The following is a 26,825-nucleotide window of genomic DNA, read 5'->3' as shown; positions in this document are numbered from 1 at the left end:
CTGTTATTGTAATGCCCTAAGGGTTTATAAAAACTCTAGAATTAAGAGATACGTAAGCGGAAAAAGTTTTCATGACTGTTTTCTGTGCTTCGGTGTTCTCTTACTTGTGGAAGGATGATGTACGTTGCCAAGTTCTAAGTAAAGCGAAAGAACCACTTTTAATTTCTAGTTATTAAATGTTGGAAAGACAGATTTTTAAAAATTGGTTTTGTGCTATATAATCTCTTAAGCAGATGCATCATCTTACAATTTTAACAAGCTATTACAACAGCAGTGAATTTATGAGAAACTACTCTGTTGCAAATTAGTATTAGTAATTTCTTCTATTATTATTTGTGACTGAGAAAATAGCTTTGAAAACTTTATAAACCTGGCTTCATTATTTATGAAGTTTTACTGTGTCTAGATAGTTGGCTCATTAAGCAGGCTCTCCAGTGCTGGTTTTCAGGTTAGCAAATCACTATAAATGTCACTTTATGCTCTTAAATGTCTTCTAGAGGGTACATTTTGTCACCTCTGTAGGAAACAGCTTATTAGTAGGAATAATTATCTCTTGTGTGTAATGGCTATAAGATGTCCGTTATTCCTACATATTTAGTAAACTTTAAGATGAGCTCTTCCATAAAGTTCTAATTTCTATTCATACAGTTCTTTAGCTGGATTTTGTATTTGCATTGCAGCCTGTTTTGTGTACGCCTATAAAACACCATTTGTGTTGACAAGTAACAGTAGCTTTTCCCTCTCATATGTTTCCTCAGCTTATGTAACTAAATTTCTGCTTAATATGAGTCATTAGATTATAGATCTGGTCTCGGTAAATCTTCTTGGGGCAGTGTTCCAGTAGCGACTATCTAACACTGTGGAACAGAGTTCAGCCTTTTTTAGGAAAAGCTGAAACACAACGTAAAAATTACTGTACCCTTAGTCTGTTTCTTACTGCAGTAAATTATACGCTGGTAAGTCAGTAGAAAGGTAGCGAGTTCAGCACCACTGGAGTTTTGTATCGAGATGTAGTGGTCCTTTTTGCTGAGGCACCAATTTACTAGGACTTCTTAGCCGGTTGAATGTTTGAGGACAAGAAATATAGGTGTAGTTTTAGAGACAGAAAGTGCTCAAAAGCGCATTTTGCTGACAAACAGGTAGATAATACAACCAGAAGCTTCCTTTCAAACCAGCAAGTGTGTGTTCTTAATAAATGAACACATTTATTGTGTTGATGAATATAAATGAATATAAATTAATCAAATAATTATGAAGGAATTTATCATGAAGTACTGAAGATTCGAAGACAGGAAGAAAGTTCATCGTGAGATATCATAAGTCAGTTTGTCCTCTTGCTTCACTTCAGGCTAAAAAATTAGAATGAAGAGACTGCATACAGTTTACAATGTTCTAAAATACGTCCTTTATATATATAAAGGGGGTTTACAAGAAAGAAGGAAACTTTTTAGCAAGGCCTGTAGTGACAGGACAAGAGATAACTGTTTTAAACTGGAAGAATCATAGAATCATAGAATGTTCTCGGTTGGAGGGGATCTACAAGGATCATAGAGTCCAGCTTCTGTCCCTGTGTAGGACACCGCCAACATTTACACCATGTGGCTGAGAGCGTTGTCCAAATGCTTCTTGAATATTGTCAGGCTTGGTGCCATGGCTGCTTCCCTGAGTGAAGAATCTTTTCCTAATATTCAACCTAAACCTCCCCTGGCACATCTTTCTGCCATTCCCTTGGGTACTATCATTGGTGACCAAAGAGAAGAGGTCAGCGCTTGCTCCTCCTCCTTCCCTGGTAAGGAAGCAGTAAGCTGCAATGAGGTCTCCCTTGGTCTGTTCAACCTGGAGAAGTCTGAGGGGACTTTAGCTCCTCTTCATAATGCTTCCCCTCTACGCTGACTTTGTGGCCCTCCTCTGTACGCTCCCCAGTAGTTTTATGTCCTTTTTATACCGTGATGCCCAAAACTGCACCTAGTACTCAGGGTGGGGCTGCACCGGTGCAGAATGGAGCAGGACAATCAGGACAATCGCTTCCCTCAGTTGGCTTACAATGCTGGGCTTGATGCACCCCAGGACACAGTTGGCCCTCTTGGCTGCCAGGATAGATTTAGACTGCCTATAAAGAAGAAGTTCTTTGCTATGAGGGTGGTGAGACACTGGAACAGGTTGCCCAGAGAAGCTGTGGATGCCCCAATCCTGCAAGTGTTCCCATGTGAGATTGGATGAGGCCTTGAGCAACCAAGCTGAGTGAAAGATATCCCAGCCTATGGCACGGAGGTTGGACTAGACGATCTTTAAAGTTCCCTTCCAACTATTCTATAATTCTGTGAAAATAGTTTTATTTTCTCATATATGTCATTTGTCACAGGCATACCAACACCACAGTTGACTGGTTTTTTTTGTTTTCCTCGGCCCTTTACTTGCAGGGAACTGTTGAAAATGCAATTTAATTGGTATTGAACTATGAGTTTCAGATTCCCAAAACTGTAATGGAATGTAAATTCTTAATTCTTTATTAATAAGTTGTAATAGTGCATTAAAGTTTCAAACAACCCAAAAGATGATTGTTTTGGGGTGCAGCACTTGCATTATGTATATTGTGCTTGCATTGTAAAGATCACGCCTGCCCAAAATTGTTTTGAAGATATAAGCAGTGGTTTGGTTTCCAACAGCGTATGTTAGTGAATAGAAGTCATATTATCAGACTGGATGTGGGTATGCTCGTGTGGTGAGATAGCACAATGGGATTAGGTCCTGTTAATTCTGTGTTAATACATAAAATAAAGTCTTCGGATCCTGAAGAGGTACAGTTCTGCTTATAAAAGCAAGCCTGAACTTTAGGAAATTAAAGTTGTATTTCTAGTTTTGTTGCTGACTTTTAGACTTGGACAACTTTCAGGCTGCTTTTTGCTTGTGTTGCACTGTATATGGCGTGTATCATTGTGTATAATGAGCACTGAGGTTCTCTTATAGAAGGAGCTTTAGAAGTATAAAGGATGACTGTCAAGTGTCCTGAAGATTTCATTAGTTACAGGTGGTTAAGTGTCACCTGAATAAATGATAAGGTTTTTTAATCATAATAATGTGATTGGGGCAAGTCTGGCTCACTGATGGGATGGCTGCTAATCTGAGCCATCTGATAAAACTAGTTCAAAGTTTAATCCTTCTGAAACTTGTAGTGAAGAAGAGGAGGAACTGGCACAGACATGACTACACGGAGCTGGATGATGGTTCCAAACCGGTGCAGGCTGGAACGCGGACCTTTGTTAAACAGCTGCGGGCTCGCTCTTTCCCAAGGTACAGAAGCTTACTTACACATTTCAGTGAAAAAAAATAGAGAAACGTTGTTGGCTGAATGTGTCTTAGGGGAAGCAACTAACATTCCATTTCTGGTTCAGAAAATGAAGGTCGAGTATGACTTCCTTCTTTAGAATTCCCCCTTGACCCATCCCTGTTAGAGATGGGTACGTTTGCCTTTTCATGCAGTAGCTTCCCCTGTTCAGTGTTGCGCTGGGACATGTTAATTGTTGGGACTGCTACAGGGTGATGTGCATGTTTTGAGTTTTTGGGGTTCTGTTTGTTTGTTTTTGTGGGGGAGTGGGGACAATAGCAAGAGTAGATGGTTTTTGTTTTTCTTTTTTTGTGTCTGAACTGTCAGAATATTGTCTGTCTGTTCCTCTAGTCCAGGAATAGTCCTCAGTTACATTCCAGATAGCATGAAACATTTATGTAAGCTGGTAGTCCATTCTCACATGTTTTAGAGGAAAGTGGAGAAACATGGTTGTGCTTTCACCCTGAGCTGTCTCTCGTTGAAACACAATGACTTATAATTATTTAAAGGATTTTATTGTTGTTGTTACCAAAATGTATTTTAATGCCTTCTCTGAGAATTCCTTTTCCCCATCCTCTTGAATTACTGTGTTCAGTCGTACAGGAAGACTATGATTTCCCAGGTTGTGCATGACAGTAAACATTTCCTTGCTGGTTTAGGTAATTTTCTTTGTCTTTTAGTTAAATGCTTAATAGAATAGTACTGTATCCATTTCTTTTGGATTCAAACGTAGCCATTCCCATCTGTCCTCCCCAAACAGTGACATAATTTTTTTTCAGTAGTGCTGGAAGGATGCTTTTCTGCTAATATTCTGTTATTTCTTTCCACTAGTGCTGATGAAGTAATTTTGAAAATGCATGGAAGCCAGTTGACGCAAAGATACTTGGAGAAGCATGGGTTTGATGTTCCCATTATGGTTCCTAAATTAGATGGTCTGGGGCTCAGACTTCCTCCGCCAACTTTCTCTGTTTTAGATGTGGAACGCTATGTAGGTAAGAGTCACCCTGGAGTACTTAAAAATGATCCTGTCTGTAAATTAAAATAAAAATTTGCATGATTATAAGAGCTTACAGGATGCTAAATATATGTTTAAAAATGAATTATTTCTAACCAGAAGATTAGCAGAGAGTAAAATTAAGAGTATGGTGTGGGTTTTTTTGGTTTTGTTTTTTTTTAATGTGGTAGATGTGTGGTAGGAGTACAGCCTTACTTTTCAACTTTCCAACTTTTTAGTGTAAGCTATACACGTAATGGTAGGGGTTTTTTTCTACTACATGTTATAAACCAATAAAGTATAAGGACTTTTAAGATTGTTCTCTATGTGAGAACTCAATGTATCACTCTCGTGACCAATAAAGTTTAACCGTTTGTTAGGATCTTGCAAAACTGAGTGTTTTGGGCATTTCTGACTTGAATCTTTGTTTCTGGGAACTTTCCTACCTTGGTTTCTTTTGATGGGGGAGATAGAGCTTCCCAAGGACCATTTCTTACCAGATGTCTTGTCAGTCTCTAGTTGTTTCAACCTTGTGTAAGGATGCAGTACAAAGAAATAGAGACTGAACCAATTGCAGTATGACATTTCCTGTAACATACAGTGCAGTTGAGAGGTCTGTATATGACATTGTCTGTGTTCTTCTGGTAACCTAGTATAATGATCTGTGCTGAAAGTAGGTTTTCTGTCCATCAGCATTCTAAAATGGCACCAGAACAGAGGAAACACATCACGTATAAAATGTTGTTACCATTATGATGATTCTGAACAGCAATGTGTTGTGCTTTAAAGTACAATTATAGTTTTGATACTTCCAATTTTTTTCCTTTTAAATACTACCCCTTCAGATTCAGAGAGAAACTTGATCTTCTCATTCTCGTACATATTTTTTGACCTGCCAGTTTCTCCAGTTTAGGGGGAAAAAATTGGAAAGCCACAGGTTTATGTTTATGTTTATATTTCTGAAATTAAAAAATAAGAAAACTGAATAAATACTACTCCACCTGGAATTTATCAAGATGATACTTAATTGTAATTTTAAAGTAATTATGTTTATAATATATATAGGTACATTCCAGCATTCCAAAATTAGTTGACAAATTTGACCCTTGCATAGCTAAATAGACATAAACCAGTTAGTGTTATGATGTTGTTAGTCCTTTCTCTTGGCTAGAGGTTGCGTCTTGCGTTTCTAGTTCTACAGACGTTAAAATACACAGTGGGTAAACCAATCCTTGTTGAAACAAAGCATACTCATGACTTAATTATTCAATTAAATCACTGTGTGCTTAAATGTTAGGCATTTATATAAGAAGGCTGGGGTGGGCTTGTAGAATGTTTGCAAAAGAGTACCTGCATAGTTTTCAATGTTAAAAAGTTACTAATTATGACACAACTTTAGTGCTTTTTGCTAAGAATTACATGCTGTGAGCAGTAGGATTTATTATTTGTAAAGAATTATCAGTGTTCTGTGTGTTAAATATTCAAGTGCTGTGGTGGTAATTAATAGGAAGATGAGAAATAGATCTGCCTTGATAACTTTCTCTTTGCTAGTCTTTCCAATTGCAGCCACAGACACCCCCTCCCTTTTTTTTTTTTTTAACCAATTGCAGTCATTCTATACTGTTCTTTTTCTTTTTGGTTAACCACAGGAAAGAGGATTTATTTTTAGAGCATTTTCAGTTCTTTCCCGAGCTGATTATTGCAATAAAAGTGAGACCTAATAAAAAGTTGGTTTATACTGATCTGTCTCTGTTCCAAGAGAGTGCTGATAGTAGTGCAGAAATGTTTTGGTAATGGCTGGGGAAAAAAGTAAAATTTATCTTAAACACCTTATTTGGCTGTTTCTATCTGCAGTCAGTTTAAGAAAGTCATCCTATTTTTCACAGGTGGCGACAAAGTGATAGATGTAATAGATGTAGCAAGACAAGCAGACAGTAAAATGAAGCTCCATAATTATATTAAATATTTCACAAATCCTGACCGACCAAAAGTATTGAATGTGATCAGCCTGGAATTCTCAGACACAAAGTGAGTATTGACTTCAGTTCCTTGAACATAGGAAGTGGTTTACAGTGAGTTGAACAGCGTGTGTAGGAATATAATGTCTGTAGTGGGAAAGACAGGAGGTTGTGTATTTTATGTAGACAGCTACTGTGATGTAATACAGTTATAAAACATTTTTATTAATTCCTAAGTAATAACTTTATAGGAAACAAAAATTTTAATCTATCATTTTAAAAGACGTGTCCTTACTCTTGATTATATTTATGGTTCTTTTTTATTTGTTTGTTTTAAAAGGATGTCTGAATTAGTGGAAGTACCAGATATTGCCAGAAAGCTTTCGTGGGTGGAAAATTATTGGCCAGATGATTCTGTCTTCCCTAAGCCTTTTGTTCAGAAGTATTGCTTGATGGGTGTCCAGGACAGCTATACTGATTTTCATATCGATTTTGGAGGAACATCAGTTTGGTACCATGTTCTCTGGGTATGAAGGCTTCTTGATTTATCACTGTGTAAAACAAACCTTATTCAGTGTGCAGCTTTCTGCCACGACATTATCACCTGTTTAGAATTATTACCCCTATGAAATTTTGTGCTTAAAAAGCCAGGAGTGGACTTTGAAAGTGGATTACTAATTGCTGGTGTAGCATTCTTATGCTTTAATTTTATCATGCTGAATATTTTATTAGACTGGTGCAGTGAGGTGTCAGTATGGAAAAGATGGATTGAATGAAAATCTTTGACATATTCAACCCTATTCTCACAAACTTTGACCATGTACACATGATAGAAGAGGCAAAGAGGTTTCATCTTCTGTTTTCTCATTTGGCATGTGTGCGCATATCCATAAATTGTTTATAAAAGCTGGAACTTTGGTACTCCAATGAAAAATTTTGGTTCATTTGTTTGCTTCACAAGACACCAACTGACTCAGCTTTTGGTGGATTAGAGTTGTGAAACACTAAGACTATGAAGCCCCAACGTTCCATAGTGGAAATACGGAATACTTGCCTTTAGATCAATCTGTTAAATGACTCGGAGGTTGTAGTATATCTCCAGGAAGACATTTATTTATTTGATATTTTTGTTTCACAGGGTGAGAAGATATTTTATTTGATTAAGCCCACTGATGAAAATTTGGCTCTGTATGAATCTTGGAGTTCATCTGTCACCCAGAGTGAAGTATATTTTGGGGACAAGGTTGACAAATGTTACAAATGTGTTGTGAAGCAAGGACACACTTTATTTGTTCCAACAGGTAAGATTTTACCCTTAGTACTAGGACTTAGCATGTTTAATCACCAGGAATTAAGAGTATCTTAAAATGATTGCATTATCAGTGTTTGGTTTCTCCTAAAAGTTTGGGGAAGAGAGAGTAATTAAAAATCTAGTAATTTAGCTTTTCAAAACAAGTAATTTTTTTTTAGATTGCCTGAGAGTAATAACTGTTATCAGGGAAAGAAAGGGTATTTGTACCCGAGTGTAAGACAAAAAATTGTAGTTTAATTTGGATATCAGGGAAATACTTCCAATTCATATAACATACATTGCTCACCATTTGGTAGATATGCAGACTGCATTCTTATCTAAATTTTATAATAATATTTTAGTTTTGCATCTTTGGAATGTAGGCAAAATTATTACAAAAGTATCTCATAAACTTCTTAAGCTGTAGGCTAGAAGGTTAAAAATAAAAGTTGAGAGAAGTGGTTTTTTTTTTTTTAAATTATCCCTAACTAAGATTGAAGGATATGTAGTTGAACTCGCACGTTAATTTCTTTTAATAGAATAAAAGTAGATTTGTAGATACAGTTTATGAAACTGTACAAGTTCATAAGATCATTATAGTGGTACCCTTTAAAAACGATGCAGAGGCGTGGTCTTTTCTGATTTTATTTAACAATATTTCTTGTAGCCGTCACCTAATAGAATCTGATAAATTACAGGACATTTTTCAGAAACTAGAAACACCAAAGCAATTAAACTTCTTTATGTATTTTAAAAAAGCAGAAAATCCTCCAAATCTAACATGGCACCATCACTCTCAAACAACGAAATACCATGCAGTTGGAATTCTTTAATAAATCAAACTGTATTTTGCCAATAAAGTGAATGCCATTTAGTTTCTTGTACTTCCACTTATCCAGCCCATCTTAGAAATACTTTTGATTATTTTACTATTAAAGATTTTTACTGTAGACTATCTCCCCTTTTTGGGAGAGGAGGAAGCTTTAAACACACAGAGAAAAAATATGCTGCTCGATTCTACTTCTGGAATAAGCCTTTATGATTATGTTCACTACCTTATTCTGTTACGGATTTCCTAGACAAGACTACTAGATTATTGTCATACCTCAGTTCTCTACCTGTGAGGTTTCCTGTTTGCTGTTGTAGTTCATGGCTTGTGCAGAACAAATAGTACATGGTAAGGAGTTATAGATGCAATTAACACTCCCGAACACCCAGAGTTTTTAAAAAACTTACATTTTTGGCAAAAGATGATATTAATTTTCCATTTATCTAGGTGTAAGGTCATGCATGAACAAGGATGAATTAGGGAATGGAGAACTTTATTGTGATCCACAGATCTTTGAAAAATAGTTAATGCTTTCCAAGTAATCTGCTGAATCTGAGCTCTCGTTATAATGTGGCTAAAATAAAAGTATCATAAAATGATAATTTTGAATGTATGCATACATTTCTTTGTGCATACACTCATAATAGTACTTTTTAATGTCGATGTGTATGCACACATACATATTCATACACATACGATGAAGTACAATGCAAGAACCCATAAATTAAACTAGGTTTCAAGACAGATGTTTAAAAAATGGGAAATTCTGTGAGACTGATTAAAGGCTTTAAAGAAACCCTGATGTCTGCTGAAAACCACTTTTGCTGTTCTGCTTGTACTGATGCTAGTGGGTGTCATAATTATTTTATAATCTCTCAAATGTGTTCAGAGTAGACTTCTGATTTAAAATTAATCTTGCGTGTAGATGAATAGCAACTACTGAGAGGCTCTTGAGAGTTGTTTAAATATTATTCAAGACACTCTGTGTGGTCTGCACCAAATTTTGTTGCCTTGTTACAAAGAACTTGGTCAAAACTGCAACATAAAAATAGCAAGTAAGAATGTAAAAAAAAAAATTGAAACCTTTAGTTGATTTGGGTATGCCCTAAAAGTCTTTGGTGTCAATGCAGCATTGAGGAGTCTTTGTTGTCAGTTTTGCCGGTGTCTGAGGAAATGTGTGTTTATTCATCGGACAGTCAGAGGTATTCATTTGCTGTGATGATGATGATAGGAGGGAAAAATTGAAACCATATTAACAAATGCAAAAGGCAACTGGTAATACAAGATAATCTTCATTGCACTACACTTCTCAAAGAACAGAAGTAAGACTGAACAATGCATAATATTAATGAAGTAAACCCTGTGGGTTGCATTTGCCATTGTATTCCACATTGTCTCATATACCATTCTGTAACTACTTCCTTCTCAGGCTACATTGTGAGCATGATGCTTAGTCAGTGTCGTTGCTAGGTTTCAGGTCTTTTTATATGTAGTACCACAACAATGAGAACTGGTTGTTCTTAAGTGAATTAGGGCATGGATTTAATGGCAGTTTGCAATATATCATTGCTTGTGATTTGGTCTGATTTTTGGTCTGGTGAGCTTCCTGTGTTTGTACATCTTGCCTACACTCAGTCAAACCATGAAGTAATCTGCAAATGCATAGCCAACTCATTTTCTGTCAAAAGGTCATCTCTCTGCATGCAAAACAAATCTTGAAAGAAGTAACTCGTATTTGGAATTTATTTCCATTAAAGTTGCACTGTGTAAGTTTTGAAGGTAACTTTTTGTAATTAGGACGGTAACGTCATATGTTCTTCCATGTAATTTCTTACTTGAAATGATCTGGTAGCAGGCAGCTAGATTGATAGCATAATGTTGAACCATGCTTTGCCATGTTGACTAGTGGAGTTCACAAGGACAGTATTTAAATTACATGACAGATTTATATAGTCACACTACCTGGACTGGATTTTAAACTGAACATAATTTCACTGGAATTAGAGTGACTGTATTTGGACTAATTAATGGAACTACTTCTGAAATCGTATTTCAGAAACCTCAGTATTGCTAAATGACTTCTATTATGTTGTGCAAACAGCTCAGTCACTGTAAGCAACATCTAAATATTGAAAGGAAAATAATTCCTGTTTTATTTTTATGAGTTTATCTTTTGTTCAGTATGTTTTTCCTCTACTAACTTGCTTATTTTTGTTGATTTAAGGGAAAACTTTTAGGTATTTTTACTGGCGGTCTTGCATTCTGTGCCACACCTCCCCCCAGTAAAAAATGTCTTAAACTTAACTCCTTCAGGAAACTACAGTTCCACTAGATTCCTGAAACACTAATTTACATATTGTTAACACAACTTATTCCTAACACAGAATACAAAATTTTTTGCAAATTTGAATACAGATTTTGTGTTTCCAAGTACAGCATTTTTACTTATGTATGTATTATAAAACAGTCTTAGAATAATTTATATGTACGTATTAAGTTTCAGAATCTGTCATTTCAGGCTGGATTCACGCTGTGCTCACATCTCAGGATTGTATGGCTTTTGGAGGAAACTTTTTGCACAACCTCAATATTGGCATGCAGCTCAGGTTAGTCTCAGCTCTTCCTATACCTTTTCCTCAGTAAGTAGAATATTCCTTTAATAGATATTTTTCTTCATGTTCTTAACCACAATCAAATCGGTACAGGCTCTCAAAGAGACAATAGTGGCATTTTCAGTTAGAATGTATGAAGCACGTACTCTTATTTAACTTCTGCAAAGTTTGTTTCAAAAGCAAAATAAAGGGTATGCAAGAATTTAAGTCAATAACAGGAAAAAAAAAAGAAAAACTCTGCTTTGGAGGTTAGTGTGAGTAAAATGAAACTGAGCAAGCCGAGGTGTGCGACACTGAGTTGAAATGAGCATCCTCAAGTCAGCATTGCTCTAAGGGCAGCTGTATTTAGTTTTTGTCCAAGATGTGGAGCTGTCTTCTAAACATATTGTTTTTATTTATTACAGTGGAATCCTGATAAAATTCCATCTGTTAAAAGATCACACATTGGGTTTGTATCCTAGTTTTATGAAGTCCAACTTTATTCTTAGAAGTGCCGCAGTCAAACTTGATAAGGTCAGAGCCTGGATGAGACCAGAGTTCAATCTTATCTGTGGTCTTGTTGGGTACTTGACTTCTTTTATTTATCATGGCCATGGTTATTTTATTTTATTTTGGACATTGTGTCAATTTGAAAAATTACATAGTTGAATAATGAATTTGATAATTAAAACATTCATGTTTTGTAATATTTGTACCTATTCAGGTGTTATGAAATGGAGAAGAGGCTAAAAACCCCGGATCTTTTCAAATTCCCTTTCTTTGAAGCCATCTGTTGGTTTGTGGCCAAAAACTTACTGGAAACATTAAAAGGTAATCCTTGCTCTGGTTTAAGTGATATACATGTATCTGCTTTTATTGTTTCTGCTTTAATGGATTTTTTTTTTCCTCTTCTTTGATAATGGAGAAGATTATACTGCTGTGTGAACAGAGCAAACTTTTTAAGCTGGAAAAACAGACTTTAATTCCTTTTTTTTTAAAAAAAAAAAGTCACATTATTTTTTAACCAGATTTTAGTAAATGTTGCACTGTGACAGTTCTAGATCCAGCAGTTTTTGAGTTTAGTGAATAATCTTTCTGAAAACTACTTTGGTGATTAAAGGCTTCTAGGGTAACTTGCGCTATGTAGAAATCTTAGTGCATTTGGTGATGCTGTGTAACTAATAACTTTGTAGCATGCTGTTGGAACCTTTGAACTATTTTGTTAGTGTTTTTCATCCAATGCTGATGCTGTATATATTAAAATATTCCAGATTATCAAGACACAGTCTCTAAGATCTTGGCTCACTGCACTTTTACCATGAGCCAAATAGGATTAATTTGCCATTATCTGAAAAGTTCTTGTTAAGGAAGATAGGAACTTATTTCAGTGACATCAGTTTTTCACTCAGGCTTCTTCCATATAATTTAAGATCTTGGAGTACCTTTGATAGCCTTTCTTCCATTTTTTCAACTAATGACTCTTTAAATGATCCCATTAACTGATACCTGTAGGTTACTTCTTGGTGGCTTCACAGCTGAATTAAGTTTTCTTGTACTTCTACAATTATCTTTGATTTTTTGAGTCAAACTAGCTGTTGTTTTCTGTTTTTTCTTATGAAGGGAAAGGTATCTGTGAGGGCATTTGTAGGAAAGGCACATCAGTTCTTGTGAGCTGTGTTAAATCATTTTTATCAGAGATCTCTTGTTCTTGAGAGAGACTCTTGTTCTTGATGGTTGCTGGTCCTTTCCAAACTTCCTCATGTAGTACTGTAATTCCTATATCTGTACCCACATATACCTGAGCATGAGAGAGCCTATCTGACTTTACCTTTCTTTCCTCGATCTTGCCCTCTGCCTGCTTTATTTGATCTGAATAATAAATGGTATGTTTTAAATTATGTATTTCAAAGGAGAGAAATCAGCCTTCAGAGGAGGCTGCTGAATTCAGCTTCTTTGGAAGAGATCACATAATATTTTTCTAATACAAAAGCAGTACAGGTATTGGAAATGACCTGTTCTTCAGATCAATGAAGGCGTTGAACAACTCTTGTTTTCTAAATGAGTGTTTAAAGTTTCTGGATCAGCCTAAAGCAGCTTAGAAATCTTACCAAATAGAATGAACTTGCAGAAAATATTCCTTCCAAAAAAAAGAAAAAAGAGTATTTTCTTTTTGAAGAAAGCTTTTTCTTGAAAGCTTGCTTTGTTTGGTCTCACTCCTGCGTTATTTAAAATTTTATAAACTTATCAAAAGATGTAGGAGCTGAATTCCTGCTGGAAAAGCAGTAGGATATTTGTTTCTGTATCATCTAGCTAACTTGTGAGTTGCATCCTGTCTGTTTCCCCTCCTCCTCCTCCTTTTATCCCATGACTCCTTGAGTTTATAGACTAGAAGCCTCTTGTGATATGCTAGGGGAGGGGTCTGAAGGTTATTGTCATGTTATTTTTAATCTGTGGCTTAGTAGATATTTTGTTGCAGAACAATGCATTAAAACCAATGATAAAAAAATAAAACTTAAGGCTTCCATTGCTAGAGTGAAGAATGTTGGGCTTTGGCATCAAGACTTACATGAATTAGGTATTAACCAGTCAGAATCCTTTATTTTATAAAAAAGGGATGATATCAGTTCAGTTGTGAAAGGTGTAGTGGTGATGACCAACTTGTAAAATGTTGATGCATGCTTGTAAACAGTACTTTTTGTGACGTTCAGGTCAGTAAGCAAAATCAGTGCAATATATTTTTCTAGTTCTTTTTATAAAATGATAACAGGGTCATAAACATTTTTGTTTTGTGTTTTCATTTATAAGAAGTGTTCTAGAATATTGTAATTGTTGTGGCATTCACCTAAACTTCTTCATAAGTAACTTGTTCATCTCTCTGATACTCATTAATTTTGGTTACTTTTATGTCATGCAATCCTTTCTATTGCAGCTAAAAAATTCCAGCTTGTGGTGCTATGGTGCGTTCTCAAAATTTTATCAATAGAGTCAGCTAGCGAGTACCTGGCGACCTTTAACAAGTGGGAGGCATCTTGGAGGGAAGACTAGCTTTCTACTAACAGAACTTTCCTTTTTCTGGCAGTAGACTTATACATTTTCTGTAAGAATAGTGTTTTATTGTTGTCTTCCTTTAAGAGAATGAAATGACCAAAGTAGCTCCAGTATTGATCTGTTTGCTATTGGCAAGTGGAGATATTTGTCAGGAATGTGGGAGACGTTGCAATCAACTTTACACTCTCTGTGGAGAATTTTTCTTTTTCTCTCTTTTTTCCCCATGAAAAAAAAAGAAAAAGAAAAATATGGAAAGGAATTGCAATCACTTGGGAGCACCAGCTTTCTTAAGAAGAGCGGCTTCTGTAGTAGAGTGATTTCCAACCCCTGTTGCATTTGATTTTAGGAGAAAAAGTGATGCAAACTGTGTGAGGGAGAACTGTGATATTTGGAAGGATGACAAAAGATGTTTGGGGAGTGGAAGTGTGCTAGTATGAACCATTTGCAGTATGTATGGGAATAAGCAATAGGAATTCTAATTTAGAGTTGCATCCCACATCCTTCTGGTCTGCTTGGACTAAATTATATCTGAATGAAATAAAAGTGATTTATTCTTCAGATATGTTTTCCCTTGTTTTGCGTTTTATATCTGCTTTGTTCTAATTGGTCTTTACTATGTTGTTAACTATCCCTAATTCACCCAAGAATAAGTAAAAAAGAGATTTTATGTAGAATCACTTTAGGGTTGGGGTTTTTGGGTTTTGGGGTTTTGTTTGTTTGTTTGTTTTTTTTACAGTATGAGTAGAAATATAAGATGTCATGTTTCATTTGCTTGTACAATTTTTCCTTTTTTGTGCTGTTGCATAATGACAACTTTAGTCACTGAAAGGTAGGTATCATTCTATTGTTTTTGCTGTTAGCTTGTTTCTAAATTGGTATCTCTGTCCTTTTTAGAACTGAGGGAAGATGGCTTCCAGCCTCCAAGCTATTTAGTGCAAGGAGTGAAGGCTTTACTTACTGCTTTAAAGTTATGGATGAAAAAAGAAGTAAGTACAAGTGATTCTACTTGCTATTTTGGTGAGCTCTTTTAATTTAGAAATAAGTGAAGGTCTCTGCCCTTTTAAAGTTTGAGATTATTTTTATCTCTTAATGACTAGTGAAAACTATGGAGAGTATGTACTGCTGATGTGGGAATCATCGTGACAGTTTCATATTCCAGGATGCTAATAAAGTCTTTTTAGACCAATTAATAAGCTCTTGTATTGTTGCTGATAGAGGTAGAATCTGGCGTCACCTCAGGATGGGGTAAGAATGCTAAAGGGTAAGCTGGTAAAGTGGGGCTTATTTCTAAGGATAAAAGTTCGTATAGTTGGTTTATCCTAGCCCAAGGCAGTGGAGGGATGGAATGCCCTGATACTTAGAGTTTTCTGTTAATGTCAGAGCTTTGAAGAACACATTTTGGGTATGTCTGTGTTGCTGAAGAGTCAGTTTAGCTTCAGATGAGGATATTACTTCAGTTGAATACTGTCCTTGCTGAACATAGGCTGTCTCTTGTAAAATCATTAATGTTTTGTCTACGCTGCCTTTGCTGGTGCTCTGCTCTCCAGGAAAGTTTATTTGTTTTGGCATAGCACTGGATCTGGCCTAACTCCGTGTGTTTTTTCATGTGCCTGAGCTAATAAGCCCTCTTGGAACCTGTGCTTCTGGGAAGTGCTGTTCACTGACAGGCAGTTTGGTTCTGGCAGAGCTTATTAATTCTAGTTTATTGCTGGCTATGCTGACTTGAACTGACTCTTGGAGATCTGTACGGTCTTTCTGCCCACAAGCTGCCCTTGTGAGAGAACTTATTATATATACCACAGCTATGATATTTGCACTGTGCTGCACCCAACATAATGAGCTTTGTGGAACTGAACACAAGATGCAGACACAGAGGTGGTTACTCTGTGTGGAATCAGCTAGGGTCCAACCTGTGTAACATTATTAATTCCAGGTGAACCTTTGTGGCTGGTTGTAACACCTCTTAGTTCTCTTTCTCTTTTCCCATGCCTTTCTGGATCAAAGCTAGCTAGTAAGCAGTGTATCAATATTTAGAAGATGCTGTGGATAAGCTGTTGAACCATGTGGGAATCCAAGCTATCTCTACATCCACAGCATGGATAATAAGCAAGCTGAGTAATTAGACTGCTGGTGACTGAAATCAAACATAGCCTGTGTAAATCCTTATTTTAATTTGAAATTGGATTGGAATTCCTATTTTCTGGATTGCTGTAACGTGGTATTATAGCATTTGTGTACTGTCTAGTAGCTCATTTAGTGGTTTGATTAACACTTCACCTAGAATGTGGTGTTTCCTGCTTTTCTGTTGGAAAAAAACCTAATTGCATGTGCTGCATTCTGAATGCTTATTAATGAGACCTGTTAGTCTTCCCAAACCCCACTGGCTGAACAGACCCTTCAGTTGTAAAGAAACTGCACAGCATCAGTGAGCTGGTCACGCTGTTGTCTGCTGTGCATCAGCTATCATATTTTGTACCTTGTGTTCATCTCCTCTAGCTACTGCTTCATCAGTGACCAATCTTTTCTTTGCAGCAGGCCATGTGCATGATAGGATTGTAGTTGTGTGCATCTGAAGACAGGAGGAGCTTTGTACATTGCTGTATGATCTGCTCATGCAGGCATTTTCAGACAGATTCTGGAAAAGAAATAGCAAATGAATACTCCACAGATGAGAAGCCTACTCATGAGGTTTCACATTCGTTCCATGGAGTATGTTTTTTCAAGACATATGTGAATTATCTTAGCAAATCGCTTTAAGCTATTTTCTGGAGAATTTCAAACTAGTCATCAGCAGGGCAGAGGTATCTTCATTTCTACAGTACTTAAAACCTGCCAAAAAATACAAGGCGCTGAAAATAGAGATTGAGTGCTAGTAAAATTATTTTATTTTCTGTGTCTTGATTTGCATTCAGTTAGAGCACGGCTTTTATCAGTAAGTGTATCCTCTGATTACTGTGGTGCAGATCATCAGCCTGCAGGTTAGTTGAATACACAATAACGATGATGTCTGAGCTCATGGATTTTAGCTCTGGCTTCCTTCCAGCTTGCATAAGCAACAGGTCTCAGATTCAATTTTTATGTTATTTGGTTCATGTACCAGTAAGATTATTGTAGGCAGCTGTTCTGTGTTTTTGAGAAAGGTATTAATAGCTGTTGTAAAAGAAAAAAAAAAAACCAACAGAGAGGGATGTGGTGGTGTTTTTTTTTTTTTAATTTTTTTTTTTTTTGGTGTGTTTTAAAGTATAGATGTACTTCATTGTGATGCCAGTTTCCAAAGGTGGATTCATTTGCCTACTAGGACATTTTTATTGGTATCTTTTGATTTAATACAAGTTTCTTTTTTCCTCTGTGTATTTCCAACTTTTACAAAACCATTTCTTGAAGCTCTTTACCTGCGATTCACATTTGACATATTTAGGCCATTTTGTTGCTACTGTTCTCCCTAGAAAGAATTCCTGAGTCCTAAAGTCTGCTTGTTCCTTTTCCAAGAGGCAGTACGCAGAGACAATTTAAAACCAAGTTATTTGATAATGATATAACTTTTCAGATATGACATCTGTAGGTATTTGCATTTCCTGTCTATCCTTACTGTCTGTCAAACTGTTAGGTTATATATGCATTTTAATTTATTTGCATATTTAAGTTGCTTGGACAGGTTTTTTTTTCCAGTTTTTTCTTAATTACTCTGCCTTGGCTTAATTGAATTGTAGAATGGTTTGTGTTGGAAGGGACCTTAAAGTCCATCCAGTTCCAACCCACCTTCCATGGGCACCTCCCACTAGACCAGGCTGGTTTAGATAGATACATGGTTTCTATAGGGGCAAACAAGTGAGCTTGCCCATAGAACTTGCTTTGCTCAAAGAGTTACTATAAATCATATTGGCAAAATAATGTTTCTGATATAAGTAATTTCTGAATTAGGAAGGCTTTTCAGTATTTTTGAACCAGAGAAAGCTTGAAGTCAATTTTTGGAGGATTGCATGAGTCTTCATGGACAGGAAGGCTTTTGGCAGTGTGAAGTCCTTGTGTAGAAAGGGCTGAATTGTCTTAAAAGAACCAGTAATGTGCTGGAAAAACTACACAGTTTAGTGACATGCTGTGTTCTTGAGTGTGAATGTGTAGAGGTGATGCATTCAAAGAATGAGCGATGGTAAATAATGGCAGCTGATTTACTTTCCTGTAGAATTAATGGCACTGAAATGAATGATTATATCATGGTTATACATCCATGTTGGGTTTAGGAAGGGAAGAACATTCGTTTTAATGACTGAGAGGAAGCCAGATTCAGTGAAATGCACATACAGTATCAAATTGCTTCTAGCAATAATTTTTCTGCTGAATCTCATTTTTGAAATGTGGGCAGCTGAAAGTGTTTTTGGGATATTTTTTCATTTAAATAGTCAATTAAAGGGATACCAGAATTCATGTCAGTCATTCTGGTCTATGTGTGAGTGCTGTCTTGTCTGTTTAATTCCAGCTAAATGCTTTGAGGCACATTTAAACTGTATATACAGAATATTAAGCATGTTTTGTACTAGATCTAACTGTAAAGTGTTTAGACTTACTCACATTGGTGATATGTGTGTCTATATGTACATATGTATATATATATGAAATCTGTCTCTGATACTACTTCAGAGGATTAAAGGGAACATAAACTGTTACTGCTTCCTAATGATTATTTTAAAATGTCTTTCTTCAATTTACTGTATTCTAAATAAGCTAGGAAGGGAATTTTTAACAGTAAAATGCGAGGCAGATGTCTAAAACTCTGCATGTTGGTTAGTGATCATTATTCTTGATTTGCTTTGTAAATTAAATATTTGCCATAGTGAAATTCTCTTAGTCCTCAGCTGTTTTGAATGTCATAACTCTAGTGAATTTCTGAAGTGTGACTCTATACTGACTATGCTAAAGGGAAAAAAAAGAAGCTGATTACTGAGGGGGGAAAAAAAAAATAGTTTTCAGTAAGGCTTCGTATTATCTCTTCTTTTGATTCTTAGAGACATTGTGGGATATTTGCAGCCTCTAAAGCTTGGACTGGAAACTTCAGTGTGTTTGTGGATCTGTCCTGGCAGTTTGCAGTCATTATTACAGAAATTAATCTGTTCTTTTCAATTTAATTTTTTTCCCTGCAGATTTGTTTATTTCCTATTACTTCTGCTTTTATCTGAAAAAAATAACTAAGTATCTTTTCTTCCCCCTCTGCATACAGCTTGTAACAGAACATGCCTTTGAAATTCCAGACAACATTAGGCCTGGGCATCTCATAAAAGAGCTCTCAAAAGTGATACGTTCTGTAGAGGTAAGAAGATAGGCTGACCCAATCAATATAAGCCAGCAGAAAAAAAACCCGCCTTGAAATCAAGGAATACTTTGGTAGTTATGCTTCTGACTGACCGCATTCACCTTTTAATTTATTTAACATTCATTGAATAATAGAAGATCAAGAGGAAAAGTGTTGAGAATACTAAGCTATGGATATTTCAGACAAAGAAAATGTATAGTAATGGTGTTTTATGTATTTTCAAAAGAAAAACCTGATATATTTTTAATGGTGAAGTTATTTGTAGGTCAGTCTTTCTAAAACATTTTCACTTGTAACTACTTACAATAATTACTGTGAATATGTTAAGAGAGTTTAATTTGAAATTCTGTGCATATTCCATTTTCATACCCTCTTGTTTGTTAGTTCTGGTCCAGTTGTCATACCTTCTGCACTTTTTCTTTTGTTTTGTAACTATTTTTTATATAGTCAGTTGGTTTTGGTACCCCTCCCCCCATTTACCAGTGTTTTGCTCCTTTATTCCTTTAATGAATATTGATTCTTGAAAAATTCTCACATTTGCATGTAGAGAGAACTAAAGAGAAATGTGGTCTGTTGGGAACAATACATGTCTACCCTATGCTACCTTCATGAATAAAACTTTTTGTTTTGGTGGTTACACTATTGTTATGGGAGGGCATAAAAACCCCAAATGGGAAAGAGGTGCAGTAGAACTAAGCTTAGTACATCAGATTCATAGGAAATAGGTAGTACATCTCTAAAAGGTCTAACACATTCATATAATTAACATTTAATTAGATGAGCAAGAAGCAGCTTTTAAATATGTGGATATATTTGTCTGAGACTACTCTGAAATATGTGTTTTTAATTAAAGGAGGAAAACAGCAAACTAGTTAAAACTCAGGGAATTCTTGGTGTGTGTCCAACTTCGCGGTCTTCGCATGAAACAACTTCCCCTCACCACTCCAGACGACGGGTGAGGAAACTGAGAGACCATGCTACCAAAACTCCTTCTAATCTGGACATCCTGGAACTCCACACCAGAGAGGTACTGAAAAGGCTGGAGATGTCACCATGGGAGGAGGCAAGTATTAATTTGTGTACAAGAAAATCAAAACCAGAGTAGATTTTTAATCTCAGTTGAAAGGAAGAATCTTTTAACATGCCTAAGAATACAAGCTACTACTCTTTGCTGTATGAGACATGGATAGATATGTTTCTGGCTTCTTTCTTTTGAGTTTTCCTGACAGGAATTTTTTATATTTTTTGATAATATTTTTTTGTGGAGGGTCCTTTAGCTTTTTGGTTCATAAGTTGCCCTGAATCCACTCCCTACTTCAAGTAGAGTTTCTGAAATAGGACTGCTGTAGCTGTGAAGTGCTACTCCGAATCAGTTCTGGGAAGAAAAAGGAGCTTGCATAGCCTTGATTTGGTGAGGCCTTGAGACAGCCTGCTTCTCCTTGGTGTTTTTGAGAGCTATTTTTTTGTAGTTCAGTTACTGTAATTTGGTTAGCCTCATTTTTCGGTCGTGTTCTTATTTCCTGTACAACTGTGCCTCCCTACCTGTAAATCTGAGGCTGCCTTTCATCTCCGCTGTGGGGCTGTGGACTTCGTTGTTGTATTACAAAGACGTCATGGGGTGAAAGAGCAAAATGTAGTTTTTTGAGAAATTCTTTGTTTCAGATTTGATGACCTTATTTCAAAAAACAATAACAGAAATGGCAGGAGGAGTGAGAGAATGGAAATAAGTAACTTTACGAAAGGAAATAAGTAGCTTTCTGAGAATAAGAAATGCTGACAAATGTAGCTGGGACAGAATGGAGAAATAAGATTTAGGACCTCACATTGATCTTCATAAAGCATGAACAAGAGACATTCATTTAACCTCTGAAGACAGGAAGCTGAACTTAAAATTTACCACAAATAGTTATCCTGTGCAATTTGTTGCTACAAACAACTGTTTAGGAGTATTAGTTATTGTCACTTAACATAGAAATATGTTGCTCACTATTAGTATTTACTGGTTAGAAAAGTGTTATTTGTGTGTTTCTGGTTTGGCACTTAGGTGTACTGCTGATAGCTTCAGAGTGCATGTCAAATGTGAAATGCTTTGAAGCTAAGGAAGTTCTGCTTATGGCAGTTACTTTCCATTATTGGTGTTTTAGTGTCTGTTAATCAGTTCTAGGATACCAATTCCAGGGACCAGATACCCAGTGCAGGAGTTGCCTTAATGGTTATAAGCCCAGCTTTTGGCTTGTCTGTCTGTATTGGTGTTTCTTTGTTTTGAATACAGTGATAATTCTCCAAAGGAAGCACAAAAGGAGCGTTAAGGTGAAGTTGTAGTTTTTCAGATGCTTCAGGAGAGTATAGATGATTCAAGGAAGGAGAAGATGCAGTCTGCTGTTTTTTACATCCAAACATGTTTTGTCAGAGCTTTCTTCAGTTGGTTATTAGGAAGGTAACCACCATGGTGCTGAGTTTAAGCTTTTGTAAAGTGCAGAAAAAACAGTTACATTTATAGAAATCAGTAATAAGTAAAATTGCTTTTACTTCTTCAGGATACTGCAGGCTCAAAACTGAGCGGAAGATTTAACAAGCCCTTTCAGCCATCTTCTACAGTACCTGACTGGAGAACAAAAGACAATGATCTTCGCCTTCTGCTGTCAAATGGAAGAATAATTAGGTACAAAGCATTGATTGTGGATCACTTGTTCCTAGCCATTACGGTCTGAAGCATGCTAGTTATTAATAACATTTATTTTGCCTTTGTGGAGCTCCAAGTTCCCTTTTTCCAGTAAAATTCATGTTAGGAATATAGAAGGAATGTGTTGTCTGTTGTGTCTGCTGTCCCCTAGTGGAGCCACGGCTCTAAAGTGAAGAGGAGGAGATTGCTTGTTCCTTTGTTACAGCATTTCATTCAGTTGCTCAGTTAGGTTTGTACTGAAGGGAATGCTTCAAAGTAAAACCAGTTGTTTTGTATCCATCTATTAGAGTGATTCTCATGAAAAATATTCTGGTGTAAAACTTCACATATTTATGAAAATGTACAGGCAGTTGTACAGGGAGTAAAAAGGGAATACATAAAATTCAGAATTAAGAGTGTAAGAGAATATTTCTGTTGTATCTCAAGAGCATGTTGTAAGTAATGAAAGGAAAACAACTTCAGCTTTGTAAGAACAATATGATATTTTTTTTCTTGTGAGACAGAGATGAGAGACGCCCATTTACAGATCGAAGTCTTTACACAGCAGATAGTGAAGATGAAGATGATAGGACAAGGTCAAAAAAGACACCTGTTAAGGTAGAAGACCAACCCTCAGGTTTTGAAGGTGAAGGCAACGCAGATGCCCAGAAACCACTGAACAGTAAGCTTGTCTCTAGTCCTATTCGTTGAACATTTTGATGATCTTGAAGGTCTAACTGTTGTGAGGTCTGACTGAAATTTTACCAAAGTATAAGGAGGATAAACTAATAGATCAGAGAAGTAATATTAGAGGTTACAGCAAAATATTTGTCAAATATCATCTATCTGCTGAAGAAGCTAACAGAATACAGTTGAAAAATAAAGCTAACCTTTTTATGTTAGTGCCATCTTGAATACTATGCACAGTGTTTTTCGGAGAGGATGTTTAATTGGTGTTCTAGATGAGTATTTGTTCCTTTTGGTCTGTTTCATCATGTAAGAATGCCAATTTTTCGTGGTCAAAATATATTTCAGTGTGAAACATTCATCACATCATTCACTGTAGATAATAAAAGATCATAACATGCAGCTAATTTTAAACCTATTTTATATTTCACTTAGTGGTTCCATTTCATGATTACTTTCTCATCATATAATTTTGTATGTTTTGCAAATCATAGAATAGTAGAAACCCTAGGTTGGAAAAGACCTTTGAGATCATCAAGCCCAACCTTACCTGTCCGCTACTATATCCCTAAGCACTTCATGGGCCTGTCTTTTAAATATCTCCAGGGATGGTGATTCAACCACCACCCTGGGCAGCCTCTGCCAGTGCTTGATAACCCTTTAAGTGAAGAAATTTTTTGTAATGTCCAATCTGCACCTCACCTGGTACAGCTTGAGGTCATTTCCTTATGTCCTATCACCTATGACTTGGGCAAAGAGACCAACACCCACCTCTCTACAACTTCCGTTCAAGTAATTGTAGGCAGTGATAAGGTCTCCCCTCAGCCTCCTCTTCCCCAGGCTAAACAACCCCAGTTCCTCAGCTGCTCCTTGTAAGACTTGTTCTCCATCCCCTTCAGCTTTGTTGCTCTTCTCTGGACACGCTCCAGCACCTCAATGTCTTTCTTGTAGCGAGAGGCCCAGAACTGAACAGTGTTTGAGGTGTGGCCTCACTAGTGCCGAGTACAGGGGCAGAATCACTTCCCTGGTCCTGCTGTCGGTGCTGCTTCTGATACAAGCCAAGATGCTGTTGGCTTACTTGGCCACCTGGGCACACTGCTGGCTCATGTTCAGCTATGACCAACACCCCTAGGTCCTTCTCCTCCAGGCAACTTTCTAGCCACTCTTCCCCAAGCCTGTAGCGCTGCACAGGGTTGTTGTGTCCCAGGTGCAGGACACTGCACTTGGCCTTGTTAAACTTCATATCATTGGCCTAATGAATAGGTTTATTCCATACAAGTGACCAGACATCATTTAGCATTAAGAAAATCTTATGCTTTTAATGTTGGCATAATCTGCAAGGCCGGGGAAGAATTTAGGTTATCTGCAAGATACTTTAGCCTCACTTTCCAATACTTTAAACCATCCTTCACCAGATGTTTATCTTTTTTGGTCTTTCTGTAGCCTCAGGCTTTCCTGCCAAGTGTTCAGCAGTGCTGATCATGCAGTGAATTAGTAAAGTATCAATATTGAATGCCTGCTTTCAGTGCCTGTTTTTAATAGTACTATCTGTGTGCAGTGACAAATTGGTCTTTGTCATAGCTGTTCAGCTCTCTGTTTAATTATAAACATCACATCCTTTCACATCAGAGACTGCAAGGCCTCAGAGGGTGTGTGTTAGGAAACTGAGGTCAGCGCTTAAAATATAGCAAGAGTCCTCTAGAGACTTACAGTTCCCTTAGTTTCCTGAACAACAGTTCATGACAATATTTGAGTCCATTGTCAGACTGGAAGAAATATTTAATTATTTTCTTTAACAAAGTGATTTGTAATCCCTGTTGACTCTGCTTCCAAAAGTCGCAGAGGACAGTGTTAAAAAAAATTTGTGCAAGAAAGAGTACCCTCTACTAATGATCTAACAAGACACATTGCTTGTTGTGTGAAAGCTTAGGCAAACGTGGTGGTTTTCCACTTTCAAAATTAAACTATGTAAATTAAACACTTGAATCAAAGACTCAATCATACGGAGAAATGGTAGCATTCCATTTATGTAGCTCCATAGAAAACTATGCTGAAAGCAGACCAGCACAGGTCAGAAGTTAGCTCTGAAGTTAAGATATGTTGAGTTAAAATGTTGGTTTGCTTTTAACATAGTTTTATTTGAAACTATAGGTACTTGAAAATTTGAAAAGGTTACATTGCTTTCTTTCTGCACTTCCTTTTGGATATACACTGATAAATTTTTTATTCTATTTGGCTTTTTGAAAAGAAAAATTGCATATTACAGTCTATCACAAATTTGTAGTAAAACCAAATTTTTAGTAGCAGCCTAGACACATACGCAGCCTAGACATATACACAGCCTTGAACCTTGGATTCTATACACTTAGAAATTTCTTTTCTACTTTTTGTTATTTGGGCTATGTGCTGTCTTCTAAGAATACGTGCTTCTTGGAGCTGCTCGGCTACTTCATGTTTGAGTTCTTCAACACTTAAAAAAGTAAACCATGTGGACTAGGTTGCTGATTTGATTGATTGCTTTGTCATATGCTAGTGTTTTTGAAGGTTATTTTGACACCTTGTTCTCTGATCAATACTTTATCTTATTACTTGCAAAAAGCATGTCTAAAGTTGGTATTTCCACTCCTCCTCTTCCTTGGCAGGGTTTTCCATGGTGAAAACTAATGCAAGTGTATTGTGTATCGTTGTGTATCACAGTAATGTTCTAATTGTCTTTAAAAAGTCTGCATTTTAGCCCTGATTGGCAACTTTGTAGTAGCACAAACCAGGCAGAATATACTAATAAGCTGTGATGTAGAATTAAAATTGCAAGTAATGCAATGATTTTTTTTAACCTTTAGATCAGTTAATATCCTCTGACTTCCCTGTGTAGTATATCTGTATAACTGCTTTTATTTTTAAACAAGAAAGTTCCAGGTTCAAGGAGTCTAAAGCAGTGTAATATTGAAGATTGCTTCTAATTAACTTTTTCTGAGAGCCGTTTCTCTAACTGTAGCCTATGCACAAAACCAGAAATTGCCTATGTTGCCATCTGTGGAGTATGTGCTCTATGGGAGAGAAAAAATATATGCTCCTGCTGCACCTCATTGCTCTGCTTCTGGCTTCATCCAGTGAGCTTGCTGCTTGAGGAGTCTGTTGGTCAATAGTAGGCAACTCTCTAGAGTTTTAAACAAACTTTACTTGTGAAACAGATCACTGTGTGGATGTGCTCTTTTTAACAGACTGTTAAAAGCTCAATAGATGCTTCTTGGTCTTTGCTTCCAAAATAATTGTTTAATACTGTATGCAATAAATATTGGGTCTTATATTTTATTTTTTCTCTCCTCAGTGTTCTTTGAAAGTGTGAAATCAGAACTCAGGAATGGATCCTCAGAGTACTCTGATACTTCTGATTCAGAAGAATCTGAGCCTGATTGCACTACACAGGTATAGCTGGAAAAAGCCACAAACTTTAATAAAGCAACTAAGTATAATTTTGCTCACTCACTTCAAATTTATCTGGTCAAAGTTTGTGTTTAAAGAGCAATAACAAAGTATTTAATTCTTGTTCAACTTAGTGTATTAACCTTAGGTTTCTGCCTCATTTTTCATTTATTTTACTGTTGAGAAAAATGACAAGATAGGCTATCTTGAGCCAAATTTTATGGTAATCTTTGTTGTTAAAGTGGGGCTGGCAAAGGATGAGGCCTGCTCTGTAACTTGCAAAGTCTGAGGAAAGTTAGATCCTAGTTGCTTTTTTAATTTCTTCTATAACAAGTCTAAATTTCATCGTCAGAATTAGGAGCGTCTGCCACACAGTTTCGTTATAGAGCATGGTTAAATGGAAACAATCTTGTAGGCCTTCCTTTTTAAAATAAGGTGGAAGTGGCTAAATCCTATTGAGATGTTTTAGACTGTTTCAAATAAAGGGGAATCCTTCATTTCAAGGTCTGGATTGTAGTGATTTCTTTACAACTAAAGGAAATATAAATGCACACACACGTGTATGTCTACATGTATTTACACGTATGTATTTTAATACAGCTTCTGGTATTTAGAAATGTGCATATATATACACAAATACTTCTATAATTTTTTTCCCTTTCAAAATTGTGCTCTAACTTACTAATTTCAATTTTAATTGGATAACAGT

At 36.3% G+C, this 26,825-nt stretch overlaps 1 protein-coding gene across 2 annotated transcripts in view; it reads left to right on the top strand.

Moving 5' to 3' along the window:
• KDM7A (lysine demethylase 7A) overlaps nt 1-26,825 on the top strand; it is a 71,532-nt gene that overhangs the window by 27,837 nt on the left and 16,870 nt on the right. For both annotated transcript variants that reach the window (XM_054070179.1, XM_054070170.1), the window contains exons 3-15: nt 3,174-3,291; nt 4,157-4,317; nt 6,206-6,347; nt 6,618-6,804; nt 7,416-7,578; nt 10,916-11,003; nt 11,713-11,819; nt 14,931-15,022; nt 19,252-19,341; nt 20,198-20,407; nt 21,882-22,006; nt 22,531-22,688; nt 26,022-26,119. In XM_054070179.1, coding sequence (XP_053926154.1) covers nt 3,174-3,291; nt 4,157-4,317; nt 6,206-6,347; nt 6,618-6,804; nt 7,416-7,578; nt 10,916-11,003; nt 11,713-11,819; nt 14,931-15,022; nt 19,252-19,341; nt 20,198-20,407; nt 21,882-22,006; nt 22,531-22,688; nt 26,022-26,119 — 1,739 coding nt within the window. The remainder of the gene's footprint in view (nt 1-3,173; nt 3,292-4,156; nt 4,318-6,205; nt 6,348-6,617; nt 6,805-7,415; nt 7,579-10,915; nt 11,004-11,712; nt 11,820-14,930; nt 15,023-19,251; nt 19,342-20,197; nt 20,408-21,881; nt 22,007-22,530; nt 22,689-26,021; nt 26,120-26,825) is intronic.

Source organism: Cuculus canorus, chromosome 1 (assembly GCF_017976375.1).
Source record: "Cuculus canorus isolate bCucCan1 chromosome 1, bCucCan1.pri, whole genome shotgun sequence".
In the NCBI taxonomy this organism is placed as follows: domain Eukaryota; kingdom Metazoa; phylum Chordata; class Aves; order Cuculiformes; family Cuculidae; genus Cuculus; species Cuculus canorus.
This window is presented reverse-complemented; position numbering and strand designations above follow the sequence as displayed.